Source organism: Corapipo altera, unplaced genomic scaffold, assembly GCF_003945725.1.
Source record: "Corapipo altera isolate COAL_440 unplaced genomic scaffold, ASM394572v1 57, whole genome shotgun sequence".
Classification (NCBI taxonomy): domain Eukaryota; kingdom Metazoa; phylum Chordata; class Aves; order Passeriformes; family Pipridae; genus Corapipo; species Corapipo altera.
This window is the reverse complement of record NW_020884905.1, coordinates 2,086,477-2,104,026: the sequence shown is the minus strand read 5'-3', so window position 1 is coordinate 2,104,026 and position 17,550 is coordinate 2,086,477. Positions and strand designations below refer to the sequence as shown.

The following is a 17,550-nucleotide window of genomic DNA, read 5'->3' as shown; positions in this document are numbered from 1 at the left end:
AAAACCTGTGAAACTCTGAAATAACTAGGAATTCAAATAAAGAGCTGAAGGGCAAAAGCAACAAACTGTAAGCAGATGTGCAAAAAGGTCCTTAAGACCAATCCTGGGCTGATAAATTTAGCATTAGCTTCAAGGCAGGCTGTATTAGTTGAAAGAGCTGTAAGGGCTGTAAGACAGCATGTGCAGAACACTGGGGCTGACAGGCACATCTCTGCCCTTCAGCTGTGTGGGCCAGAACCTGTTAGAGTGGTTGCTCATGACCTGAGGGTACCCCAGGACAGGGGCCACCTCCTGCAAGCTTCTGAGCAGCAAGACAGTGTGACAAAGAAACAATGACCACCGTTCTAAGTGACAGATTAATGCACCTACTTGCAAACTTACTTCCTCTCATGTTGTACTTTAAGCTCTAAAGAAAAAAAAAAACCAGCTTCAAATGGTGTATTTTTGTTTTCTCAGGACACACATGTAATTTTCACTACTAAATACAGGAATAGGGGAATTAACAGTGATATGGTAAACATAAATATGACAGAAGTAAGAGCGTGCTGGCAAACACATACAAACATATACAATTTATTGTTAACAGTCTACCATGGTTCTCTTCATATATCGCTATATTTTAGATGCATGGATCTTTGATTGTGCTTATTCTAAACAGATCAAACAAACTATTTTCATATTAGTTTCTGTTATTATGTGTTATTCCAGTAACACTCTTATCATATCCCATCCAGTAAAGTAGTAAATCTGCAAAGCTTGTGCACCGGAGTCACTCACCTTCCTGTGCAGCCGTTGCAATATTCACAATATCAGTGACATTTGGGGTCAGCTTGGCAAAGAAAGGAATTTGAACAGCTTGTCTAACCCAGCGACAGATGTTCCGTACCAGCTCTGGATCCTGTTCAAATAGGTCAGATAAATACAGAACATAATTAAAAGTAATATGAACAAAAGGTATACCAAGGAAATAGAAAACTTTGCTATAAGTGGTTACACTGCAATTTTGTGAAATTGCACATCAGAACTGAACCTTATCTCATTAGTTAACTTATTTCAGACACACAGAATAACTGCAAAGCCAACACAGAAAGGTTAGTGGATGAAAAAAAAAATCGATTTTTTTCAAAAAGACAAAAATATCACAAAACATTCCCTTCCCAGAGAGAGGAAAACACTATTTTGGATGACAGAGATTTTCTTTACCTATTTATTTCAAAATTTACTTTTCAGTTTTAATGACTCACTCTACGTAAGGTATACTAAAACTAAGTGGTATCCTATGGAATAATGTGAACCTGAAGCATTGGATGATTATGCCTTGATCAGAACAGCAAGGATGTATCGAGGATCTAGGGCTATCAGAACACAATTCAGCATTTCTGAACTCTGAGAATAGCTCAGGATGGCCACAGTGTAAATGAAAGATCAAAAACTTCTCTGTTAAAGCCAGAAATCGAAATCTTTGAGTATTGGCTTTTCCTCATTTCCAGGCATTTACTTTCCTTAAGGAATAGGTCTAATGTAGACAGTAATCAACTATCCTTTCCATTGAGAATAGTTCAGCAGAACTAACATCTGCATCTGGTGCATGTATGGTTGTTGTTCAATATAACTCCTAGTATGGTTTCTTCTTTTTTTTTCTGTTGCCAATTGATAATGCTCTTCAACAAATACCTTAAAGTTTCCAATACTGATCCATGTAGAATGTGGTGCATGTTCTGGTTAAAAACTGAATGGTGCTATCACAAGATTTAGGATTTACTATAAGTATTACCTGTGAGTCAGCTATTTGGTACTGCAGCAATTATTTACATTTACTAAGTCTTCATCACTCAGATAATTAAATGTCATATATGAATTATTTCTTCCCATTTGGATATTGCAAAACCTCAGAAACCTGCATTGCTATGTAGTAACTGAGAAAGGGATGGGACTAAATGAAGTTTAGTTTAAAACAATCTGGTGGACAGCAAGGTTGCCAGTCTAGTGAACACACAGGAACTATCCCCCTGTTGTTTTTTCTTTTTACACCAATGGTTAAATACAAACAAAAAACCCCACAGGCTGTGTTCCTAGAAAGAACACAGTGCTTGACACGAACAGTAAAACCCTAAGACTTAGCTGTGCCATTCCTATAAAAATGGTCATCTCCCCGCCCATGCAGCTTCCATGAAATATGTATGAACCCTGCACTGGCAGTATGAAAGTAGTTGCATCTTTGACTCATTTCTGTTTTGAATTTCCTTGAGGCCCAATGCAGAAATGATAGCCCCTCTAGAAGACATGAATTGTATATCCTTTATGTTAATTCTTCTCCTTAGAAATCCTTGTAATAACGTTCAGGATGTTGGCACCACATAACTCATTATGCTGATTTCATTGTGCTTATAGTGCTGCCATAAAAATTCTTACTCCTACACACACTAATGCTTTAAAAAATACAATTATTTTAATCTACACTGAATAACTTGTTCAGAGATGTCTTTCATACAAAACCAATTTTCACCCTAGTTTGTCTTTCTTAATAAATAATAATTGACTAATTTTTTTTTCCTCCAAAAGTAAGTAAAGATCTTTATTTTCAATCATTCTGCTTCTCACACACCAAGATTAATGCAATGAATACAATGGAACAGTCTTCTATTTCTAAGCTAATAAACAGTTCAAATATCTGATTGCACGGCACATGATTAGACAAAGCCCTTAAAAGGCTCACTTGTAACAGCCTTGGAAAACTGCCCATTTTTGGTACCAATAAAACCACAGGTAAATTAATAGGAAAATAATTTGAAAATTCAACTGAAGGAAAAAATAGGAATGTTTAGTGAGGAAATATACAAAAAAATGAAACAAAAGTGAACACAGTGCTTTGCTGTATAGTGAGACAGTCAGTGGAAAGGTGAAAAATTTTATACAAAAAATTAGAATTTCCATTAAATTTGACAATTTTGGACTGAAAAAGGTATTTCTAAAGGTGATTTTTTTCTCCCGTAATATTTTATCTAATTTATTTGCTCTTGAAATAAATATCACATGAAGATAATACTGGTTAACTTTAAAAAACTACTGTTTACCCTTGCACCACACCCAAAACACACACACACACAAGTATAATGTATTTTGCTGTTTCCCTTCGCAGTGCGAGTCCTGATGGAGCATCCAGATGATCCATTTTCCACCCTCCTCCCCCACCTCCTTGCTCTGCTCTGCCTCCAGACCCTCCTGCTCAGATTTCTCCCAGTGCAGTGGCCAACACCAGTGAGCCACCTCAGCCCATCCTCTCTCCCCTCACAACAGTGACATTGCAAGTGTCCAGTGGTCACAGACTAAGCTTCCCTGCTGCCAGAGGGACTTCTATGCCATGAAGTCACTCCATGAGAACACCAGTGCTCTACAGGCAACTAACATATTCTCAGAAAGTAAGACTACCCACACCTGTTTTTATTTTTTAACTCACATTTTTTTATTTAGATCATTCAGAAAAGTTATTTGTTAATTTATAAATTTCATAATTCTCTACTATATTTGCACTGAGGACTTGGACAAATGCATCATAAGCATTCAGATGGTTGAAAACAAAAGATGCTCATGTCAATGGACAGCTAATTTTCATAGGAAATGAATAAACTACATTTATATAAACCATGAGAAGTTCACTGGATGGTGTACAACCTCTCCACAGAAGTTTGCCTTTAGACTAAGAACAATTTGCAGAGGTCACACAAGAACACAAATTTTGAGAAACATTAAAGTGATTAGAAACAGAGAATTTACTTCTAAATGCAATCATTGACTAAAGAAATGCAGTTCAAAACTTCAGATTTCTGAGAATATTAATTTGTCATATTCAGTAAAGTTTTAAACTTGGTTTCAAATTTAACAACATGAGTAGCATGATACCAAAAACTAGTTTTGAAGAGGTTATGTACAGGCTTTATTTTGCCTAATTAATTCAGCTGATTGAGGGCCTCCCACCTACCTGGATTTCTGAAAGACTGACCCCAATTTACAAATTGGTTTTACTGATTCTAAGCAGAGATTGGACTTATAAAACTTCCAGGGATGAGCATATAACTTGTGAAAGAACGAATCTTGAGGTCTGTAAATCACATTAGAAAAAATACCTGTCACTCCTAATACAACATAAATATCTTTTTTTATCCCAATCCAACTTTACAAAAGTGCCTGCAGCTTTTATCATTGATAAAGTAGCTGATGAAACCTGCATAGTTAAGAAATATTTTCTAAATGGCTTGATAAGTAAAATGTAATAACATAAGCGGTAAAAACAGATGGGCATTTGTATTCGCAAAATCAACAATATCAACTGAATAAAATACTATTCTGCCTAATTTAGTACATTTAGTAATGCTTTTGGTTCAGAGTCTACCCTGTTGCTATAAATTGTCTTCTTTCATTACACATAACTAGGTTTGTTGGTTCTCTTATTAACAATGATACAATGAGATTGTTACAGAATGTGTAGCATGATTTTGCACTGTGTGTCAATCCAGAAGAATGAACAAATGCTTCAATGGACTGTGACATCCATTGCTACCACACTTCATTAATCTGCTGTATTTTTATTTTTTTTTAAACAAACCCTATCTAAATAAAAGCTTGGTAAAATTAACATCAGCTAAAAGATAATATTGATTCATGCAGTGTACCTACAGGAATCTGTTGGCAATTTAATACCATATAAAGTCTCTTTTGGTATGAGCTGTACATCAGTGTGTCTTCTGTCTTCCTGTTCTTAATCAAATATTGCTTGTTTATTCCAAAGGCACAGGAGATTTGAATGTTACAGGGGTTGTCTTTTTACTTCCCTAAGCAGCAGTACAGAGTCATTTTTCCTGAATATTCATTATAGCCTTGGGCTAGATGGAGCTTTTAATCCTAACTACTCATTGCCAATGGGTAGATATACTAGAGGAAAAACAACCATTCACCTTTTTTTCTAAATGATCACATGATAAGCTTAACTACAACCATAACTATAAGACCTCAGAAATTAAAGCAGCAAGTTGTCTACTGATTGCATTTGGCATCAGTAATGAGATGAATCCCCTGGCCTATCCCCCCCCAAGGCAGATACATCCTGCATGTTTAAAAAGGAGCATGAAAATGCTGTGCATAGAGTAGGTCACCTCTCCTTGTGTTTCATGGAAAGAAACAAAACCATGATGAGATTACCACATAAATGTCTGGCTGCAGATTTTTGGAAATTTTTATTGTGACCTATTTTCAATGTTCTTGCAGGGTTCTCATTTTTACACTATCCCATTACTGCACAATATTTACACCGTATTCAGAACACCTCTCTGAGGTAGGGAAGTACTATTATACCTGTTCAATAAATGGAGAGAGGAAAGTCAGAGAGCCTGAGGTTCACCTCCTACAACTCACCTTGCTTTAGTGCCCAGTTTTTACCACATCATTTGCTTAAGGACCCGAAAAGGTTTGTCTGGCAGAAACTGCACTTGATTCTTTGGAATACCATAGATAATTGGAATAATTTGGAATAACCATGAGATGTTCACCACAGTAACAACAGAAATATTTTTCATACTTGAATTTAAATAGTTTTTCAGACTATTTGAGTAATGCAAAAGATAGAAATATAACTACTTTAGGGTAACAAACATGTGTTTCCAGACTATGCAAATAGTCCTCAGGAAGCACCTATGTGTGAGAGCATGTACATATATGTGTGTGCACATATAAAGAATACAAATGTCAGTCTGAAAGATGGCATAAAAATAAACTTGTTCCCCCAAGAACTTAATAAGAAAGGTTACCACTAAGTCGAGTACATTAGATGATCTTGTCTAATTGGTGCCACATAAAATGGACCATAAATAATGGTAGCAGTTCTGTCTCACTAAGAACAGGATAAGGACTTGTGCAGTTGTGGAAAGTATTAAAACATAACTTTTCTCAGACAAAATCCGGACTTTACATATGTATGAAGGCTTCCTTACATCGGACTACCAGATTTATCACCACAGGTCACATTGATGATTTGTGCAAACCCATTTTCCTGACTGTGCTGGGAAGTTCTAGATGGCACAAAGAGTGTTGCAAGATTCATTAAGACTTTGCATGTAAACTCCTTAAACCTCATCAATCACTGATTAAAATGACCTAAACAAAAAGTTTCAGAAATTAAAATACTTTATTGTATTTAATGCAAGCGTAAGTCTCATCTGCCTCATACATAAAAGTCTTTGATGGCCACATACCTATTTTCATATATATCTCTATATATAGCTAAATCATGCATTATTTCAGCATGTTTGCAATTTTAAATACTGACAGTAAGTTACAGAGGACTTATTTTGTCTTTTTATTAACAGATATGGGATTCCTTACATACAGTGTAGTAGGTAAGTGGCATCAAGAGTCCCTCATCGTTGCATTCTTCTCATGGCAGATTTTCTTTCTGAACTGGCTCTTCAGAAAGATTTTGTATCCCCTTATATCTATTATCATTAGAGGAATTTTTAATATGAAAAAATGTTCTACAGTTAACTTTCTCATTCCAAACAGTAGATACATTTTCCAAAATAGCACTGATAGCTATGGGAAAAGGAGAGAGTTCCTTAAAATATGAAGAAAAAGTAAAAGTAGGGGAATTCCAGCTTAAAAGATCGCAAATCAGTATCTTTAGCTTTCACCACTTTTTATATATACATATATTACTATTGATCTTTTCCAAAGCTCTTTTCTCCCTCCTCCTATGAGAGGCCCAACACTGTCTACATAAAACTGCCTCTCCTACACAAAATTTCCACAGTACCGAAATACAGAATTGCAGTCAATCACTATAGCAAAAGAGTCACCATTGCAGAATCTCATGGTTAATTTTACTGTCTTCTTACTGTCTTCTTAGGTTGTGCATTTGTCCCATTTCAAACTTAATTAAAGCTAACAATTCTTTTAAAGCCTGTCAAAATAAGGGAAGGATTTCCCAGGATGGAAGATGAATAACTCTCCACTTCTCATCTGGAGTAAAAAATTCTTCCTCATTTCTCAGTAAATTTGACAGCTTTTGGTCAACATCTATTGACCGCAGCTGTCAAGAAGAAAGAAATGAGGCAGTTTAACCTAAGGCAGGAATAACAGCTTTCACAGTTGTATGTGAAGCTATCCATATATATTAGGAAAAATTAAAAAAAATGCCCAAATTACTTCAGGGGCTTTGGGTTAGCCTGGTCAGTCTCACAAAAATGTAGCTGCTGGTTGAGAGTTTATATCCTTCTGGCAAGAATCTGTGATATGATGTGATGTGAAACCAATGTCACAAAATAAACTTTTACAGATAACGGCGGTATGGGAATTCACGACCCTTTTGCAGTTGTATTGGTTTTTTGCATGAGATCCTAGATATACTAGTTTAGCCAAAACAAACAAACAAAACCCCCCAAATTTCAAAAGCTCATTGAATATCTTCAATAAAATGGTACAGGAAAATCCTATTCAAGATAAAAATTCAAAAACATCCAAAAATGGATAATTTCATATTTTGTTCCAGTAGGGTAAAAATGTTTCATTCCAGTTTAGGCCTTCAGCTTTTTTTGATTAACTTGTACTTTGAAACAAGAGATCTTTTCAATATGAAGGGATGTTGTAGAGGGTTTTTCTGGGGGAAGAATTGCTAAAAGATCAGAGATTCAGATGAGAAAAATGAAGTAAATTTCACAGTTACCATTTAACTAAACTACCATAGCAACAATACGCACTGAGACTACTGCTTATTGGTTTAATTCAAGGACATATTTATTTTTTACTCTCTTACATACTCTAAAATGTTCCTTTACTTAAAAAAGTCTTTTAAAACAAGTCTACTGAGTAAATTAAGACATTTATGTTGTTTCTACATAGTAAAATGTTCTCTTTATAATTTGAACAAAACATGTAATATTTTTAAACTGAAAAGATATCTTATTTAACTAAACAAGTCCTAATAGCGAAACAAGCACATTTTTGCTTACAAAATACTGCAGATTAAGATGCAGAAGTATAGCTTTGAAAATATAGGTTTTATATTCTTTCTTTTGCTTATATTCTTTTCACTCAGACAAAAACATTACCACTTGAGACCATGTAAAGACTATATTTTTATCCTGTATTTTAATTTAATTTAAAAAAATGTTTATAGAGAGTAATGACTCCCAATTCATAGATGTTTTCACCAAAGTAAAAATCTAAGCAAGAGCTGAGCGACTTGATTCAAATCTCCCCCCACCCCGTGGTAAGTTGTAAGACCTAAAAAACTCCTGCCACCTAGTTCCATTCTTAGATACTTGGACTTCATTAATTTATAGTAAAGCTGCAAGCATGTTGTCACGATTTGGTCAGTTGCTCTTCTGATCAGTCACTGTAAGTTCCACTTGGGGGACCCTAATTGAGATTCTCCTTTTCTTCCAGTGATACCAATGTGTCACTGGACAAAATCAAGTCACTCTGGATTAGGTCCAGGCTTTGGTCATGGCTGAGCTGAGAAGTCAAAGCTCTGAGACCCTGTCTATACTGAGAGAGATAACAGTGGGTATTGAGAAAAGCCAGCATGAGATTGTGACACTACTGTGGCTGCTATTTCTCAAAGGAGTCACAGGCTCTTCTCAGGCTCCTTTGAAAAACTGGAAGAACAAATTGGTGCAAATAAAAGAACAGAACTATAAATTTAAATGTGTTCAACCAAATAATCCTGAAAAGGCACATAAAAGGTTTTTACAGAATCAGAATTTCAATTTTAGCAGATCCCCATTTCCCTCTTCTGTCTTACTCTCCTTTGGTATCAAACTATTTCTCCCTGCTTCAGCTTTACAATTAGAACCTTTGAAAGTTGTTAAAAGTACAAGAAAAATAGCCTTTGATCACCTCACTCTATTCCAAATAAAAAAAAAGGAACAATAAGTTGTTGCAGTGTTTCTTTATTGTACTACACTACTGGAGCTGCACAAATGAACGATGCTTAACAGTATGTCAAAACACAAACAAAAAAACACCCCCAAACAAAAAGAACCCACTCCAACAGGTTTTAACATATCACATCTAAAAGCTGTCAATTTTAACACAGGTCAGTATCCAATCTCAAGAACACATTTATCAAAGTAGTGTTGATGATCCAGTTTGGATACCTTATTAGCAGCATGGTACTCCTATATTCCTTCTTTGATAATGTCACACCTCATGACTGAAAACCAACGTGCAGACAAGGTCAAAAATGAGCTGTAGGTTTTTGATTGACCAGTAAACAAAAGTACAAAACGTATATTTGCGTTGGGAGTTAGAACAACAATTAGAGTAATGTCAAGATCAAGCACAACTTAAAAGGTTGGTGGCTGCCTTTAGTCAGCTTTGTAATTACTCCCTTTTCAGATCACAGAAACACTTTTTTTTTTTCTCCCCAGCACTACAAGGAAACAATTGAATTTATTTTGAAAACTGATTCTCTGTGTAGGTGGTCAAACCATAATATTTTTCCTCGTTCTGAATGTTTGGGTTTTGTTTCACTTACTTTTAATTTAAAAATGTTAATCTAAGCACCCAGAAGAAACATCACTCTTAGAAAACCTTCTACTTTTAAAATTAACTTTAAGGTTTTTTATATATGTTTATATTTATCTTGCATGATAGGAAAAATTCTCTTTTTGTTTCACTGAGATATGTCAGTTAAAACTGTAGCAATCACACAATTTATAGCTATTGATTTTAATGGAATATTAAGAGAGTCAGATGATTTTTTTTGGTTGTCAGAATAAACATTAATAATAGTTGCCTGAAAGCGTGATGCACAGATTGGCAGTTCAAATTAACAAATTATTTGTTCCAGTACCAATTGGGCTTAAACATTCTAAGTGAAAAAGTGAAACTGCACATTTACCTATTATAAACTTTTTAGACATCCTAACTGGAAAGATTTATTTATCAATAGCATTGGTATATGTGAAGCGTTGACTAATAAAAATGCCTTTTTACCCCTGACAGACAAAAATATTTTATCTTGGTTGTTTCTAACCAACCAAACTAATGTTTCTCGTAGCACTGTGAAAAAGTGGTATGCGGCATGATTAAACAATATTTCAGCTCTTTAGTTCATGTAGAGGTCACCTGCTAGAAGGCATAAAGATTTGATTAGGTTTACGTCATATGTGAAATATTCTAAAGGGAAGCACAGAACCAAAACATATGAGAGCTACAGCTACAAATAACTTTCTCTTGTGGTCAGGTAGGCAAACCCTGTCCTTTCCTATAATAATGAGGCAGAAGATACTAAATAGTTGAGGAAATCATAAACTTTTGAAACAACCAAATTAGGGAATGCAAAACCTATGCTCTGAGAAGAATTTGCCATTCAGTTTTTAAATGATCATCAAATGGTCTTGTATTGAGATTTGTCCTACTGTAAAGAGCAAGATGTCTAACTTTACCAGGAGCTGAGGTAAAATGTAAAAAAGTATGACACTAGTCCTGAAAATTCTTGTGTAGGTAGTGAAGAGACTAGTTAACACACTGTTAATTAACTTTATCAAACGGTGGGATAAAACTGAAATCATAGAAAGAAAAAGCTATTAATGTGCACTGTGTGAATAACTTTTATTCTGCACCAAGATAAACAACCTTAAAATATTTTATTTTACCTCAACAGTTACTTGTTGGTGATCATTTCCTTTCCAATAAATCCTGTTTACTAGATACCATCGTTATGAAAAACTACAATAACTTTATGCTGCAACCACATATCCAAAGGCAATCCACAGGGGCTGGACATTTAACCACAGAAATATGCTTGCCCGAGTTTTCTACAATTCCCTTTTCTGAAAAGTTCTCAGGGCATTAAATACAATTTCAAAAACAAGTATAGGTTGCCATTTGGTTTAAAAAAAATAATGGTTTTGTTTCTTCACAGGAACCACTCACTATATGCTTCATTGTAGCTAGACTACTGAAGTGTTATTAAAATAGTCAAGATCTTTTTGTTTCCTTTTTAAACAGTGGCAGGTCAGTGATATTTTGGCCAAACTAATCTTCATTGTGACACCTGTCAAACATAATGTGAATATCAGCAGAAATGCTTCCATCATAGTGAGACTGAAAATAAGGGTATCGCCAAATCGCTTTCATGTCTTCATGATTTCCAAGGAAAGAGAATCACCTTTACATTTTCTAATGTATTATATTATATTTTCTAAATATATTCCGCAGAGAATGCTTTCCATACATAAATATAAGTCACCACATATAAACAGTATTTAAAACCTTATTAACAGCCATAGCATGTCATTAAAAAATTTCAGCAAGTTGGTAGTGCTGTTAACATTACAGTCCTATTTATAATCCCTTTTTATTTTCCATTTTGTCTTTTGAGTAATTCAATTAAAAATCCTTCAAAGCAATAAAAGTGGATTAAATGTTGTCAAACCACAATATAAAATTACAGAATAGTGTTCTGAGGATGAATTTATTAAACTTTGGATCTTAATTCATTTCTTCTTGAGTGTATGAAAGAAGAATTCTTAAGACAAAACACCAATTAACTGTCATGATTCATTATTAAGTATTGTCTTCTTTTACATACTACAAAAAATTAAATATATGAGGACATAAAGGACACATGGAAGAAATCCATTTAAATCACAACATTTAATCACACCTGAATCTTGCAAGGGCAACAGAAAAGAAAATGAATCCTCAGGTACCAGAGGAAGGTGACCATAAAGTCATCAAGCTTTTCCTGCACAGATTTCCAGTGAAATAGCTCATGAGTCAACCGTTACTTTGGAAGCAACTCAGCAAAGGGTTTAGTTTATGAGGAAAGTTTTAAAGAAGGAATGAATGGAAAAAGAAAAGAAACAGACACATCTGAAAGTAGGGAAGGTGAAAAAAGTAATCCAAAGAGGTTAAACAACAAAACTGAATTATCATAAAGTACCATGTTTGACCATGATCAGTGTGGGACCAGGAACCTAAGTCCACAAAATACATCTCCTGGCCTGCGAAAGAGTGTGATTAGATCTACATTTGCAGGAGTTGGAGGAGGCAATCAGCAGCATCCTTGAACACCCCAGATTCCCTCCCAGCAAAACAACACCCAGCATAGCACATCTCTGCACACACAGAGTAACAGTGTCACTGCCTGAACCAAGGAATCCTTGTTCCTGAGGAGCCTGCACCTTGCGACTGAATTTCTTGCCTCTGCCTGAATTTTTCCCTCAGCTGAACTACCAAGGTTCCTATTCATTTCCATATCCATTAGTTGGGCAGCTGACAATTTCTCTCCCCTACCTAGCTGCCTAGTTTTATGAACCTTGCATACAGTATCTCTGAAAGAGTTCTGACTCTGAGAAACACGACTGAAAGAGGTCACTGGGTTGAAACATGCCCCAAAGCAACAGAGGGCAGTGCCAGACAAAAGACACTGAGATCAGCTAGCACTTAAATTCTTACAATCCAGCCAAAATGGATGAAAGTGGCCAATATAAGAGAACAAGACTAAATCTTGAAACTTCACTGCAAACACCAACACAAACGTCACTTTAAGTATACTGGTTTACACTGGATTTTGCATGCTAATGTTCCATGTTCCATAGCCCAGTGTAGCTGTACTTCGCATTAATTCATTACAATAACTGATAAAGAAGAGAAGAGCGAGAACTAATACTGCCTTCAGGACTCAATGAATTATACTTAACCAGCATATTATTGTAGGTTGATAGTAGAATGTCACATGAACACAGATATAATCAAATTCTGTTTGGGGCATCATTTATTTAAAATACTTCAAGCTCCTTGCTGGCAGAGCAACAATGAATTAGCATGCTATGCTGCGCACTTCAATTAAAAAGCAGTCTCATCTTTCCTATTTCCAAGGTACAGCAGAGCAAATCTAATTGTGCCATGCAGCCAGCTCTCATGTTTGCAGAGTAACCAGGGCTTTGGGGTTTTTTTGCTTTTTGTTTTTGACAGATTTGTCATCTTCTGAATGAGGCAATGTAGGCTTTTATGAAACGTGTTTCCTAATTGCAGGCAATAAACATAAACACAGCCAGCAGCAGAGGCTGTAGCAACTATAGCTGAAGTAAAATGAAAATAAAGGTAAGAAAAGAACCACAAAACAAATTCGTTTTACATATGATCTGAATAGTTAAACCATCAGGATCTGGATTTCAGTGCTCACAAGAGACATACACATTCCACTTTCAATATCAATTAAAAAACCCCAAACCCAGAACTTAAATGCTGAGATAAGTAAAGATTTTTTATATTTTGGAGGTTAGAAGGTATGACTAATCAATAAGAAATACTTATATGCCAGGATGTTTTTAACTTTTAAAATATTTGCTTACAGCATAAAGAATCTCTGTTCTTGAACTTAGGCTGAGATCTTTGAATATGAGATTTGTTGCTTTTGACTTCAGATCTCATTGTTCATACTGATTATCTCACCTTAAGTGAATAGGTAAGTCCTTGTGCTTCCTTTTATCCACTACTCATTTCCTATTCCTGATACAAACAATGCAGTGTCTTTGGGTAGGAATTGAACAGGGTGAGCCCACAGAACCACAGATATGAACTGCAGGAGGGCAGTTTGGCCAAGCTCCCACTCTGAGTGGGACTAGCACCAACACCAGTGAAGTTGGTCATGGCTTTGCCTGTCTGAGCCCTAAAAGCTCCAGAGACGGAAAGTACACGGGCCACCAGACAACATGTTCCTGAACTCCATCACCTTCTTGCAGAATTTTTTCATAAGACACAACTTGAAATACTCAGTCTGGAATTTGCCTCTTGCTATATCATCTGACATGACAGAGAATTATCTTTCCCTCTTTGTAGCTACTCTTGCAGCATTTTTGTCACTACCTTTTGTCACTGCAGCTGTAGGCTGCTCTTTTATTCCCTCCATTGTTTTTTACTCTCCAGTAGGCCAAGGATATTGGTGATAATATCACTGATATTAATAGTGACAATAACACTGATATTTTTGAAGGCTTTGGGTATCAATCATGCTAATTGATCTTATTTTAATGTTTCTAGGGATATACACATTACAGTTATTAGACCTGGGGTTTCATCTGGACAACAAAGAATGACACAAAACGCAGCAGAAATGTAAAGGAAAACCCAGATTACTGACTCAATTTAACTATTTATTCATTCTTGGCAGAGCAGCTGGAGAGACTGGTTGACTTTTGGACCAAAAACAAAAAGGCAAAAACCTTAAATTTGTTGATTTCATACGACAGAAATAATTCTGAATATTCAATGCCACCTCTCAGAAGGACAAGTAAAAAAAAAAATTAAAACACCTTTGTCTGGTTTCCAGTGAAGGATGAAAGTACACCACAAATACAACACCAGAAGTTAAACACTGAAATGTGAGTGCTACCATCTCATAGGTTTGATTTATTATTTTCATAATTTTATGCTAAAATTACTACAGTAATGAACTATAATGGGAAAGCTGTCATTTTCAAAAATCTGTTGTTCATCACATTGTCTTTATGTTTACTATTAAATGTTTTGTACACATAGGTTATCTGATTCAAAGAAACCTTGTGCGTTAGCGCTGTTACAGATAATAATGGAAATTCGATTACAATTTTTCATGATATCCACTTTTATACAGTTGCAGATTGTTACAAAAGAATAAAAACCTTAACTTTATTATCGTTAATCAGCATTAGTAAATATAATTGACATTTTATACAGAACCAGCTTTAAGTAACTTATTGGCAGCAATACAGATGCCTCTTAATATTACCCTCTGGCTAGCTATGCTGTTTGGGCGCCAGAGTGTCTGCACTAATGACTTGGAATTAAAATCAAATAAAAGTTGAGAACTGTAATTCAGTATAAAGCAAACAACTATGCTTAGTACCAATCTTTATATATATAATTTCGATATATCTGGAACTTTTTAAATTTGCAGTTGGTATAAAACAGTGGAAGTGTTTGAGACTAGATAACAAAACAGGATAGAGAACACGAATCTGATGTTCCCAGATTTGTACACTTACCCTTAGGCACACCCTAGGAATTGGAATGAGGAGAAAAAGTAGACAGTGTAATTAACCTTTCCTTGCCTTTTTTTTTTAAACAACAACAAAAAGGTAGAACATTTTAGACAATATAAATAGTAAAAGCACACATTTTTCTGCCCTTATTTTTCATCTCAGCAATTTCTGTAGTTTCCTGAGGATTTAATGTGCTTAGGCATGAAAAGCACCTAATCCTTAAAAAAATTTCCTATGAAGACATGGATTATGCTATCAAAAAGATTTAAGAAAACCTGCTTCACTGTACAACTGGGAAAGCTGCTCTGCCTCTCAAAGCCTCATGTCCTGACTTCCAGATATCAAGTAGTGTTTTTTTTACAGAGCATATGTGAGCCCTCTCTTCCCCACACCACCCATGTATGACCTATTTGACTTCAGCTCTGGGAAAAAAAAAATAAAAATTAGGAGTAAAGCCAAAATACTTTCTGGCACTTTTCTATTTTATGATGGGGCCTCCAGGGGCCACCACACATTTAAGCCCCCTGAAGGGCTACTGATAAATCTTGTTGCACATCTCTACTTTATCCAGTTTATCCCCACCCTCTGCTTCAATAATCTACGTTTAAAGTCACTATAATTTATTTTTAGCCAACTCTGAGGAAGAACATTAGGATCTAGCCCTTTAAACATGGTTTATTTTATTCATATATTCATTTAAAGAAGTCAGTTCTTTTCTGAGCTCTCATTTTGGTAAGACAGTTAAGAAAACAAAAGAACGTATTTAAGCAAGAGTAGTAAATATTAAACATTCCAAAGAATACCTATATTGCATGGGAGAGACAGAAATTTTATTATTATACAAATATATATGTATATATAAAGTAATCATCTTTTTGCTTCATGGATCTGATCTCCTCCATGGAGAGTCACAAATCCACACGATAGCCCTGAGTGCTCAGATTTTGCATTTGCTTCTCTGATTTTACAATAGCTGAAAGATATGTAAAAACTCATGTAGCCAGACAGCTCCCTACTGACTACACATCTAAGCAACTTCACATGCATATATTATTCCAAACAGTGAAAGCTGGAAATAATGTATGCCTTAAAAAAATAAAAAAAACCCATACTTGAAAGGAGCCTGTTTTGGTTTCTACACGAAACCCTCAGAGCTCTTCCTGACCAAACTACACCCTTCTACAGAGCACTGCTATCTCAAGTAGGGACAAGCCAAAGTGTTGAGTTATACTCTGCTGAGTGAAGGGTGGAAATTTCTTCAAAAACTTACAAAGATGACTACAATAGCACTTTGTTGTTGAATGCAATTCAGGGAAAAAAGTTAATAATAACTACTACTGTTTTGCTAGTGTTATCCTGGAGGGTTTTTTTGATTCTCTCCCATTTCTAATCATAACTCCAGTAAATGACCACTGGCCATGAAAAGCATCCAAATGACTTTCATCAAAAACATTAATCTATAGCATGGACCAGACTGACATAATTTTGTTCACAGAAAACAATAAAATGTCCAGTTCACTGTTCCTGACAGTATTGCTATGATAAAAGTATACCTGTAGTGTGTCCAGAGTTGCAGTGATTACAACTCCTACTGCTTCCCTAGCTTAGGAAAGTTAATGGTTTAGTTATCCAACCACACCTCAGTTCTTAAAAGTGTTGTGTTTAACTGAGGAAGTGAGGATGAATTAAGATGCCCTCTATAAAGAGGTCAAGTGAATAACAGTATGTTGATTTTAGGGTATATAATCATCATTCCCACTCTGCATCTCCTTCCTCTTCTTCTTCCCCTCTCCCTAAAATGTAGTAAGACGGAAAATCAAACAGGTTTCATATTTCTGAAATTGTGATGGTCAAAGTTAAGAAAATCTCTCCTGGTAGACCGTGAACCGAGATTTTTCAGAGACTTACAATTCACCATATTTGGGCATGTTTCAGAGCCCAAACAAATTTCAAACCATGACCAAAACATGCAAAAATCTGAAAACTTCAAAGGGATATTAGTACAGGAATTGGAGTTTGTTCATGTCTATTTTCTTTTCATGGGCACAACACCACACATTCTTCTAACTGAAATCATGGGATGTATTGATAAACTGCAACAGATTTCTACACGGCAGAGATATCAGGCACAGGTAATTTGAACGTAAATCATATAAAACAACAAATCTATAGGTTATGGAACACAGGATCCTATAAGAGAAGATGTTAGCTGCACATGGTACTACCAGAATGCACGTCCTCTTCCATGACTCTAAAAGACAGTTGGGTTTATATGTTAAAGATTGTGAAACGAATTGTGCATATATCTCATGTCCTTCAAAATCATTATTGATATACACACTAGTTACTAGACTGTGATCTAAAAGATACCTACAGGGTACTGAAATGGAAACCTACAAATTCTGTCCAAGTGCTTTTCAGAAATTGTTTGTTTTCATCTTGTTCCTTGTCAAATACATAATGCACTTTTGTTCTAGCAAAACTAAGCATTTTGTACATTCTCAGCTTCTGTATTTTTTTTTTCCTT

At 35.4% G+C, this 17,550-nt stretch overlaps 1 protein-coding gene across 5 annotated transcripts in view; it reads right to left on the bottom strand.

Annotated features, from left to right (window-relative positions):
* The window catches only part of DPYD (dihydropyrimidine dehydrogenase), a 336,400-nt gene that overhangs the window by 89,225 nt on the left and 229,625 nt on the right, over positions 1–17,550 (bottom strand). For all 5 annotated transcript variants that reach the window (XR_003528954.1, XM_027651422.1, XM_027651424.1 and 2 more), the window contains one exon: positions 778–898. Coding sequence is in view for 4 of the 5 variants with exons in the window: in XM_027651422.1 (XP_027507223.1) it covers positions 778–898 (121 nt within the window). In the remaining variant the exon portion in view is untranslated. The remainder of the gene's footprint in view (positions 1–777; positions 899–17,550) is intronic.